The following is a 12203-nucleotide window of genomic DNA, read 5'->3' as shown; positions in this document are numbered from 1 at the left end:
CCCCGGCAAGGGACATCGGTCGCCTACGCAGACTACCTTGGGCCACCCAACTCCGAGCTGGATGCAGACATCAGCACGGAAGAGGTTAGGAGGGCGCTGCATGAGCTTAATAGCAAGTCTGCTCCTGGTCCTGACGGCATCACAAATAGGACCCTCCGTAACTTGGACGATCACTCGATAGAATACCTGACAGAAGTCATCAACGAGACCTGGAAGGAAGGCAAGGTCCCGGAAGCATGGAAGCGGGCACTTACAGTACTGATCCCCATACCTGGCAAATCATCAAGCCTGGACAACTTACGACCAATATCGATCACATCCTGCGTCGGCAAGGTCGCGGAACATGTCATACTCAACAGGCTCACGAGGTTAATCGAACACATGGAACTCTACCCCCACACGATGATTGGCTTCAGGGCAGGTCTGTCCACACAGGACGCCATGAAGCTCATCAAGAGTCAGATAGTCGACAATGACACGCGGGACACTCGGGCCATCCTTGGATTAGATTTGGAGAAGGCTTTCGATAAGATAGCACATCAACTTATACTGCAATCGATATCCGAGCTTGGTCGGGGCGTAAGATTCCATGATTGCGTCAGGTCATTTTTGCACCGAACAAGAGCGACTCTCCGCGCAGGAGACATGATCGCGGAGGAGGTGGAGCTTGGAACAAGGGGCACTCCACAGGGCTCGGTGATCTCGCCCACTTTGTTTAACCTGACCATGATCGGCCTTTCCAGAACACTCTCACGAGTCGAGGGCATCAGGCATACCATCTATGCGGATGACATTACCATTTGGTGTGTTGGAGGAAGTGACGGACAGGTTGAGAGTGCGTTACAGGAGGCCATCGAGGTCACGGAGGGCTATCTTCGACTCACGGGATTAAACTGTTCGGCTAAGAAGTCAGAGCTTTTACTCTACCGCCCCTTAAGAAGAGGTCGTAAGCCCATGGGCTGGAGACCACTGTCTGACAGCGCCATTTGTCTTCGCACGGGCAAGGGAGACAAGATTCCTAGGGTCGACGCAATAAGAATACTCGGCATGGTGGTCGAATCTACTGGCTCTAACGCGCAAACGACAATCAAGCTCACGACCAAGACGGACAACGCAGTACGTCTCATCCGAAGGGTGGCTAACCGCCATCATGGCCTTAAAGAGGACACTGTTATGGTTGATTAACGCCTTTGTGTTTTGCCACTTTGTCTACGTGGCGGCTATGCACAGATGGCAAAGAGCAGAGAGGAACGAACTCAACACGTTGCTCAGGAAAATAACTAAGCGAGCCCTGGGTATACAGATCTTCACCAACACCAATCGCCTCCTCCAGCTAGGTGTGCATAACACTCTGGAGGAGATTGCAGAGGCTCAGGAAAGAGCGCAACTTGCCAGACTCTCCACGACCGCCGCCGGTAGGAGGATATTACAAGAGCTCGGCTAGCCCCCATCTACAGTAGCACCAAGAAAATGCCAGTTACCACGGGATATACGAGATTTGATCTCCGTATCGCCGATACCAAGAAATGTAGACCCTGAATATAACAAGGGTAGAAGGAAAGCAAGAGCTTCAACCATACTCAAACAGGTCCAGACAGAGGGGCGTAGAGCCTGCTTTGTTGACGCGGCCGCATATCGGAAGGGGTGCTCCTGTTCTGCAGTAGTGGTAGATTCCAAACAGCGACTCACGAACTGTGCATCTGTACGAACCGGAGATCCGGCGATAGCCGAGCAGGTGGCCATTGCCTTGGCGATGCTTGATGACAGCAGCGACGTCATCTACAGTGACTCACGGTTGGCCATTAGGGCATTTCAGTGTGGAGTGATCTCAGAACAGGCTTTTGGGCTGCTTCGTAAGGCAGGTCTGGATAGAATCAAGCATCACTCGCTTACTTGGTTCCCAGCCCACGTTGGGCACATGGCGGGTGTCCCCACGAACTTCAATGAGACGGCCCACGCTGCCGCGCGCGCACTGACTGACCGCGCTGGCGCTGTAACGGCCGAAGAGAGAGTTATGCATGGTAGGGACGCGCCTGCCACTTATAATGAACTTCTTAAAAACTTCTATCTCTCGCGGCAACAATTCCCTCCTCCTCACCCCAAGCTCACTAGGCCTCAGGCACTGACATTCAGACTGTTACAGACAGAAACCTATCCCAACCAGTTCACGTTACATGCCATATATCCGGAGATTTACACTGATGACGCGTGCCCTGCTTGCGGGGATAGATCAACACTTTCGCACATGCTTTGGGGATGTATCTCTATAGCAAGCCCTGACCTCAGCTCAGCTAGGTGGGAGGCGGCCCTCCGCAACCAACTCCTGGCTGAGCAACGTTGGGCTGTCCAGCAGGCCCACGATGCGGCTGGCAGGCTAGGCCTGTCGGTCCCGACGTGGGAGCGACCCGCGACGTGCTAATACGCGTTCTGCAGGACTGTAAAATAAAAGTTACTCAATCAATCAATCATCGGTGCGCCCCCTTTTCAGGCAGCGATCAGGTAGTGGGGGGAAGGAAGTAGCCATAAAAGAGTGTAATTTCGGCAGTAACGCCAGCCACCCACCGTGCAGTCCTACAAGGGGACGCTACAGGACCTGTGAAACATAGCCTGCAAACGCCAGCTGTACATTACCACTATACCCAAATATGAAATAACCTAGGTTGGGTATCCACACAAGGTTAACCCTTGCTGCCTGGAAAAATTGGAAGTAAAGGGAAGCGAGGAGAAGACAGGAAAGGTGGAAAGTGAGAGAAAGATGAAGGTTGGAGGGGGAGAGAGAGACAGGCAAATGCAACTACCGATTTCTCCCGGGTGGGTCAGTCCGGGGGTGCCGTCTACGTGAAGCCGAGGCCGAGGGGGTGTGTTGCCGCCACCGAGGGGCCGTAAAGGTCCAAACACCCGGCAGTGGTTCAACCCCCCGGATCCCCTTTTCCCCGGACACGGCTAAACCGCGCACGGTTAGACGTGGGAGGGTCCAACCCTCGTGTGCTCGGGTACGTGGTGTCGCAACACACCAAACGCCTGCTGACGCAGACGCCCCTGCGGAGGAGTTGAGCAAGCATTGCTGCAGCGCTTTCTCTTATCCTCGGTACCCTTGATAAAGGATAGAACACGATGAAACAACCCGTGAAGCTTGAACCATTCATGTATCAGACGTGCTTTTGAAATTGATTATTGACACGCATTGTCAGAATTATCGTCCGGCACAACGTTCGCAACAGAAGAAACGGTGCTTAGAAAGGTTGTGGCATGCCACACGAAGAATAGGCGCCACTGAATAATTGCCCTGTTTATGGATTTTGTTGGGTAATTGACAATAAGTGTACTGATGATAATGAACCAGAATAACCTCCTGGGTTCATGTGATGTGTAGAATTTTCCGAGCTAAGTGTTTGCCCCAATTGTTTATTAGCCAAAATAAGGTACATACAGGTAATTACTAATATACGTACTATTCTACGAACCTTACACTATTTTTCCACATAGTCCCACATTGATTTATACATTTGTCCCAGCCCCGTCGGTCTGCTGTCTAGGCTTCATCGTTGCACGTGAATCGCTGTCCTGCCAGGAACTTCTTCAGCGGACCAAAAACGTGGCAATCCCTAGGGGTAAAGTGCGGACTGTATGGTGGGTGGTCCTGATTCTTCCAGTGAAATGACCAGATCCGAGCTTGTCAGCAGTTCTGATTGCCACATGTGGCCTCGCATTGTCGTAGACTATAACCACATTGTCGACATCGAAAATCCCTCGGTCTTTTCGCCTAGTGGCAGCCAGCAGACATGATAGTGTGAAACAATAGCTGTCCGCAGTGGCGGTTGCACATTGTGGCATGAAATCCAGCACGAGCGGTCCTCGGCACTCCCACAAGACTGTTAACATCACTTTCCCAACCGATGGCACTGAACGGATTTTTTTTGCCACAGGTGAATCCTGATATTTCCCTACCATGCTCTGCTGCTTCGATTCTCACGTGAAATGCAGTATCGCCGTTTCATCGCCAGTAAAAATGCGGTCCAGAAAACTTCCACCCTCCTCGGCATACTGTTGCAGGTAATTAAGTGAAGCAATCATTCGCTTGCCTTTCATGATGTCGTCCAACTGTTTAGGGACCTATCGCAGGAAACCTTCCGGTGCCCTAAGCACTTGTGAACGATGTCGTAAAGTGTCTCATACGAAATGCCAGGCTCCCAGGAAATATCCTTGAGGTGCACACGCCGATCCGTTTCCACCATAGCATCCACGAGAAAGTTGTCAGTCAGCGACGCATGCGGCCTCATCGAACGCTCACTGTCATGCAAGTCTTCACGGGCTTTTGCGAACTTACTACACCACCACATCATATTTCTCAAAGCGAGACTCATTTCCCCATACGTGGGCTGCATTTCACTGTGGACTTGGATGGGTGTTCGTCCCTTGCTCCATAGAAAATGATTTCCACTTCGTTGATCGTACGCTGTGGACGCGTGAAGCACAACCACCATCACCAACAACCGACAACAGCACCGTGCCGCGCAGCTACTGGCAGATAAAGCCGTGCTGGTCCAGTAAAGGTCCACTACTGCGAATAGGGACAAAGACTTCCTTATTCGCCCTGACATGTGGAAAAATAAATAAATTGGAACTGTACAAGAAAGGACAGGTTTGCGTCATTTGGTGCGTACCTTCATGTCTACGCCTCCTCTAGAGGCCTGCCCCAGAGCAGGGAAAGGGTAACGGCCAGGCATCATGTTGAGGTCACTGCGGGCTGATATGCCATTCACAGCACTGAACGGCGGAATGCAGAGACACTTGGAGACAGGGTCATGCTTGAAGTCGTTATACCTGGAAAATGCAAAGTGGGCAGCAAATACAAATTGTGGTAATAAAATTATGGAAACGTATATTTTACTAAAAATTAGAACTTATAAGCGCTCCTTCAAGGAAGCCTCTTCCCAATAAGAACTCGTATTTTTGCTCTTTATTACTTTTTCCAAAAGTGGTGCATTTCAATCTCCTGTATTTCCATGTTCTTTCTGGACATTCCAAGCACTTCCACATAATTAACCAGGGTGAACTCCAAGTTAACGTAGTCGCAGTCATTTAAGCTGCTCAACATCTTTATCCCTCCTTACGCACTGGGGGCCATAAGGTTCACCACTTGTCTTCTGGATAGCGAGAGAAAGATATTTATTGAGATGGGGTACATTGTCTTCCGTTTAGCCTGCGACTGCTTTTTTTCACTACATTATATTTCCTGATCGCTGCAGGACACGCCTACAGTATTCGAAATTTCTTAAACGTTGCACTGATTTTGTTGCCAAACAGATAAGTCTTGTTAGATTGCGCGCGTGACGCGAACATTTTTCTACTGTTAGCATCAGTTCAAACATGAACAATTCCAAAACTACTCAAACGCATTTTTCCATCTCTAGGCTAAGCTGAATTTGTAACAGTGGCTAAGGAAGGCACCCAAACGTAGAGTTGGAACTACTTCACGCTTAGAAACATGATAATGAGCGATTGCACGCTGCTTTTCTATGTAAGTACGCGGCGTTTACATCAGTTTTTTTCCTATGCACGCGTCTGTATATATATATATATATATCTGATGAAGGCCGGACCCCGGCCGAAACGTCAATAAGCCGCTTCATACGCGCGTCTACTTCACTGTATATATATATATATATATATATATATATATATATATATATATATACTTTTCACAAAAGTGTTTATACACACACAACAGTGTATAATAGCTGTGTCTTACCAGTACTCACCTACGGGGCAGAAACCTGGAGGCTTACGAAAAGGGTTCTACATAAACTGAGGACGACGCGACGAGCTATGGAAAGAATAATGATGGGTGTAACGTTAAGGGATAAGAAAAGAGCAGATTAGGTGAGGGAACAAACGCGAGCTAATGACATCTTCGTTGAAATCAAGAAAAAGAAATGGGCATGGGCAGGACATGTAATGAGGAGGGAAGATAACCGATGGTCATTAAGGGTTACGGACTGGATTCCAAAGAAAGGGAAGCGTAGCAGGGGGCGGCAGAAAGTCAGGTGGGCGGATGAGATTAAGAAGTTTGTAGGGACGACATGGCCACAATAAGTACATGACCGGGGTTGATGGAGAAGTATGGGAGAGGCCTTTACCCTACAGTGGGCGTAACCAGGCTGATGACGATAATATATATATATATATATTGTAAAGGAGATTTATTAGGGTTCGTAGCGACCGCCGGTTCTACGATGCACCGAGCAGTTCCCGAGCTCGAGCTTCTGCTGCGCGCTTGATGCTGCCGATGCTGCTGACCCAGTGCGCACGTTCGTTATCTTCCTTACAATGGCCCCGCGGAAATAAAGGAGCCATCCTGGCGACTTAGGTTTCTGGAAGGACGGTAGAATCGTGATACGGCTTGAGACGCTGAACGGGAACGACTTCGCGGTTACGACGTCGCATGTCGGACGGCGGCGTTAGCGGCTCAATCAGGTAATTCACGGGTGATGTTCTCTCGAGAACGCGGTATGGCCCGTCGTACTTCGGAAGGAGTTTTGAAGCGAGCCCAGGCGTGCGGTGTGGCACTAACAAGCAGACGAGAGCGCCCGGGAGAAAAGTGGGAGTCGAGTTCTGGGCATCGTGAACCGCTTTTTGACGGTTCCGATCGTCCGAGGTGAGTCGGCAGGCCAGCTGGCGACATTCCTCGGCGTGTCTGGCGGCTTCCGAGATCGGCAGGCATTCGAATGGGTCTGGCCGGTAGGGCAGAATGGTGTCGATTGTGTGCGAAGGATGACGGCCGTAAAGAAGGTAAAAGGGTGAGAATCCGGTAGTGGCCTGAGTCGCGGTGTTGTAGGCATAGGTGACAAACGGAAGAACGAGGTCCCAATTAGAGTGATCAGGTGAAACATACATGGCGAGCATGTCACCAAGAGTTCGATTAAAGCGTTCCGTGGTACCGTTAGTCTGTGGGTGATAAGCAGTGCATTTACGATGAACAATAGCGCATTCAGCAAGCAGTTGTTCGATGACTTCAGATAAGAAGGCGCGGCCTCTGTCGCTTAAAAGTTCACGTGGACCTCCATGACGAAGGAGAAAACGGTGAAGTATGAAATTGGAGACCTGTTGCGCTGTAGCATTTGGTAGAGCAGCGGTCTCCGCATAACGTGTTAAGTGGTCTACCGCAACGATTATCCACCTGTTGCCGGTAGGAGTCAACGGAAGTGGCCCGCAGAGATCTATGCCCACGCGATCAAAGGGTCGGGATGGGCATTGCAGAGGCTGGAGTTCACCGGCGGAGTTGTGTGGTGGCGCTTTACGGCGTTGGCACTCACGACAAGAGCGGACGAACGTTCGAACGAAATTGTACATTCCCCGCCAGTAATAGCGGTGTCGAAGTCTTTCGTAGGTTTTGAAGACTCCCGCGTGGCCACACTGAGGGTCGACGTGGAACGAGGAGCAGAGCTCTGATCGCAAGGTTCTCGGAATGACGAGTAACCAGGTGCGTCCCTCTGGGGCATAGTTGCGTCGATATAGTAGCTGGTCTCGAATCGCAAAACGAGGAACTTGGCGCTGAAGCGTACGTGATGCTGGAACTTTCGACGTATCCGAGAGAAGGTCGAGCAGAGATGCAGTCCAGGGATCATTACGCTGTGCAGCAGCGATAGTGTCAACGTCCAGAGAGGATAATGTACACTCGCAGGCGGAGTCGTCACGGGCCTTCGGGGGAAGCGGCGATCCGGATAGCGCGTCAGCATCGGAGTGCTTTCGCCCGGAACGGTAAACCACGCGGATGTCATAATCTTGGATTCGCAATGCCCAGCGGGCAAGGCGGCCGGATGGATCTTTGAGCGTCGACAGCCAACATAATGCGTGGTGGTCGGTCACTACGTCAAACGATCGGCCGCATAAATATGGGCGAAACTTGCCAAGCGCCCACACAATGGCCAAACACTTCTTTTCTGTAACACTGTAATTGGTTTCCGCCTTGGTTAACGTGCGACTCGCGTATGCGACGACGTATTCTGTGTGGCCAGGTTGACGCTGTGCCAACACAGCGCCAAGGCCTACACCGCTTGCATCGGTATGGATTTCGGTTGGCGCTTGAGGGTCAAAATGGCGAAGAATGGGTGGCGTCGTGAGAAGACGGCGCAAGGTTGCGAAGGCGTCGTCACACTCTGGAGACCATGATGAGAGATCTCTAGCACCACCAAGGATCTGCGTGAGAGGCGATATAATTGACGCAAAGTTTCGAACGAATCGTCGGAAGTAAGAGCAGAGGCCGATAAAACTGCGTAGCTCTTTCATAGTGGTAGGTTTTGGGAACACAGTAACAGCACGTAGCTTCTCGGGATCCGGGCGAATGCCCTCCTTTGACACGACATGGCCTAAAATTGTGAGCTGACGAACAGCAAATCTGCACTTCTTCAGGTTAAGTTGCAACCCGGCGTTGGTCAAGCAAGTGAGTACGTGCTGGAGACGGAGCAGATGCGTTGCGAAATCAGGGGCGAACACCACAATATCATCAAGATAGCAAAGACAGATTTTCCATTTGAGGCCACGTAGAAATTATCCATCATCCTTTCGAACGTAGCAGGAGCGTTGCAAAGTCCGAAAGGCATGACGGTGAATTCATACAAGCCGTCCGGTGTAACAAAGGCAGTTTTCGGGCGATCGGCCTCTGCCATCGGAACCTGCCAGTAGCCTGACCGCAAATCCAGCGAAGAAAAGAACTCGGCTCCCTGTAAACAGTCCAGAGCATCATCGATGCGTGGTAATGGGTAGACATCCTGCAGCGTGATCTTGTTCAAGCGTCGAAAATCAACACAGAAGCGGATGGAACCGTCTTTTTTTGGGACGAGGACCACGGGAGAGGCCCATGGGCTTTGGCAAGGTTGAATGACGCCTCGACGCAGCATTTCATCGACCTGGTCTGCAATGACGTGACGTTCCGTAGCGGACACGCGATATGGTCTTTGCCGCAGCGGTGAGTGAGAGCCAGTGTCGATGTAATGCTCGACCGTCGATGCGCGGCCAAGAGATGGTTGCGCAACGTCGAAAGAACGGCGGAAGTGCTGAAGGAGTGCGAGAAGTTGAGATCGCTGCGAATGCGGCAGATCTTCGGCGATGATTGGGCTGAACACACCAGTGCATGTTGAGTCGGGTACGGAGAGGGCACTCAGTTCATGGACGGCAGTAGCAGGCGCTTCGTCGAGGACGGAGACAATTCGTGTTGAATCGACCGACTCGACGTAAGCAAGGCATTCGCGGCGGAGCAGTGATAGCGGCGGTGAAAGATGATTGTAAATGGGCATCGTGCTGACACCGGCGGCAAGGTCAAGAGCTGCAAAGGGCAAAGGAAGCGCTTTTCGGGTAACAAAGTGATGAGAGGGCATGAAGAAGACCGTCCCGTCGGATATGATACTACAGAAGACTGGTACGAATGCTGAAGAGCGCGGAGGAATACAGGTGTCTTCTTTCACGACAATTTTAGCGGCAGAATGAGCATCGACGGAGGCCAGGTCACCAAGGTGGAAAAGTTCAATCTCAGCCAGAGCGCAATTGATGATGGCGTTGTGGCGTGAGAGAAAATCCCATCCTAGAATAACGGCGTGGGAGCACGATGAAAGAACTATGAATTTAATCATGTACAAAACGTCCTGTATGATCACACGGGCAGTACAAGCAGCGGTAGGGCGAATGGGTTGAGCACTCGCCGTTCGGAGTGACAATCCAGACAGAGACGTCGTCACTTTACGAAGCGAACGGCAAAATCTTGCATCCATAACTGAAATAGCGGCACCGGTATCGACGAGGGCGACTGTAGCGACATCTTCGATAAACACATCAATGACATTAGCAGGTAAAGGAGGAGGACTTCGGCATGTCGACACTTGCGCAGTTCTTGCCTCAGGAACTGCGTCGTCTAGTTTCCCTCCTCGTTAGAAACGGGCCGTCGACGCATAGGGGAAAGCGATCGGCGACTTGGAGAGGGTGACCGGAGGCGTTCGAAGCGAGGACGGCGATCAGTCTGGGAGCGAGCTGGTGATGGGTCGAAGGATCCGTGAGGCGCAAGTGGATCAGGTGGCACATAGGGCGCGCGGCGATCGCCATCGAACGCCTGCGATCGGCGGCGGCAGAACCTTGCGACATGACCGGGATACCTACAGGCGAAGCATATAGGGCGATTGTCCGGCGTACGCCACGGGCTAGTGACGGCAGTGGTGGTCCAGGGGACGGGAGGGGGAGGGCGGTGCACAGGCTGCTGGAAGCGATGCACGGGCACAGTGCTAGGGGCCATTGCAGCAACCGTAGCATAAGTGAGTGGTGTAGTCACAACATCTTGCTGGTGGACAGCCGGCAGCGCTTCCGCGACCTCTTCATGGATCACGTTACGGAGATGAGACGGCAAATTGCTGGCAGACTCCTGAGTAACGGACACCAGAGACAGCTGTCGTGCAACTTCTTCGCGGACGAAATCCTTGATTTGGGTTATCAGGGAGGCTTGTTCTGGGCCGGTGGTCAGGCTGCAGAGTGACGTCGCATTTGATGTGGGATGTCACCTTGTCAGAGCTCGCTGCTTACGCAACTCATCATAGCTCTGGCACAAGCTGATGACGCCGCCAACAGTGCGTGGGTCCTTGACCAGAAGTATCTGGAACGCGTCATCATCGATTCCCTTCATGACGTGCTTGATCTTTTCCGCTTCCGTCATGGCAGCGTTCACGCGCCTGCACAAATCTAGAACGTCTTCTATATAGCTGGTGAATGTCTCACCCGTGTCCTGTGCGCGTGTACGCAAACGCTGCTCGGCTCGGAGTTTCCTGACGGCGGGTCGGTCAAATACTTCGGTAATCGAAGTCTTGAACACCGACCACGTTCGGATATCCCTCTCATGATTTCTGAACCAGAGACTGGCCACGCCAGCGAGATAGAATGATACGTAAGCCAGTTTATCTGAGTCATTCCATTTGTTATGAACGCTCACCCGCTCGTAGGACGACACCCACTCTTCAACGTCGTTGTCGTTGGTTCCGCTGAAGATGGGAGGCTCCCGTTGGCGAACGGTGCCAGGGCAAGGGATGGGTGGCGGTGGAAGAGTCTGCTGGTCGGCGTCCGGCATGGCAGAGGGTAGCGTCCGAGAACGGAGTTCCAGGATAGTAGAGTGGAACGTTACCCCGCACGGCTCCACCACTTGTAAAGGGGATTTATTAGGGTTTGTAGTGACCGCCGGTTCTACGATGCACCGAGCAGTTCCCGAGCTCGAGCTTCTGCTGCGCGCTTGATGCTGCCGATGCTGCTGACCCAGTGCGCACGTTCGTTATCTTCCTTACAATATATTGTCACGTGGTCGTGACGTTAAAGAACATAGTAGCAATACTGTGAAAGACAAAACTAGCTTTTATTGGGCGAACCTGTGCCCACGAAACAGGCTACACTTAAAGCACAACGAGAGCGGCGAACACGGTCGGTGATCGTCGAAAATCTGATCAGCGGGTCAAGCAGTGGGGGAAACTCCCCGGTTTCGGTGGCAGAGGTAATTGGCGCCATCTCTGTATTAGGCGAACGCAAAAATCCGTTTTCCTTGCATGGCCTTGTCCATCGTCGCGCGCACGTGCGCCGATCCAGGTAGCCGAGCCCTTCCCCCTCTCCAACAACTCACTAATCGCCCTCCCTCGTTACTCCCTCGCAACTCCCTCATCTTCTGCTGTCTCCGCGCGCACGCCGTGCGGCCCCGCCGACCCAGAGCCAGCTCAGCCCGCTGCATGACGTTTAATATTTCGTTATCTGCTGTTATCGCGAAGCGTGCGCTGCTGTGCGTTGACTGGCGGGGCTAGTTTTATCAGTTTTGTGGTCCTCGGTAGCTGTGTGCTTGTGCTCCGCGATGTTTCACCCGTTCACAACTCGTACCGCTCGTGCATCGTGCAGTGGTGCACAAATACCTCAAAAACAAGCCCTGCAAGGTTGTTCCGAGTGCCTAAAGACAACAGGTGAGCGCTCAGACCCAAGGACATCAGAAGGCGCATGTACACGAACACAGCCCTGTCCATTTGTGTGCTCCATGAGCCTCCGGACATCGTGGCGCCTTGATTGTGCTACACTTGCCTCTCCGTGTAGAGAAAGCTGACAAATAGATGCTCCTCCTCATTGTCACCTGGTCTATGACTTCTGTTTTTCTGTCCAAGACTCATTCTGCAAGTTCAGTAACTTGCCCAGCTTTC

The 12203-nt window shown here is 51.9% G+C and overlaps 1 protein-coding gene across 6 annotated transcripts in view; it reads right to left on the bottom strand.

Annotated features, from left to right (window-relative positions):
* LOC126518704 (putative phospholipase B-like 2) overlaps window positions 1-12203 on the bottom strand; it is a 185302-nt gene that overhangs the window by 6394 nt on the left and 166705 nt on the right. For 5 of the 6 annotated variants that reach the window (XM_055064943.2, XM_050168467.3, XM_050168468.3 and 2 more), the window contains one exon: window positions 4665-4824. The exons of the other annotated variant lie outside the window; for it this stretch is intronic. In XM_055064943.2, coding sequence (XP_054920918.1) covers window positions 4665-4824 — 160 coding nt within the window. The remainder of the gene's footprint in view (window positions 1-4664; window positions 4825-12203) is intronic. 6 annotated transcript variants of the gene reach the window in all.

Source organism: Dermacentor andersoni, chromosome 1, assembly GCF_023375885.2.
Source record: "Dermacentor andersoni chromosome 1, qqDerAnde1_hic_scaffold, whole genome shotgun sequence".
Taxonomy (NCBI): Eukaryota; Metazoa; Arthropoda; class Arachnida; order Ixodida; family Ixodidae; genus Dermacentor; species Dermacentor andersoni.
Note: the sequence above shows the minus strand (reverse complement) of the source record. Positions and strands in the feature narration are given on the sequence as shown.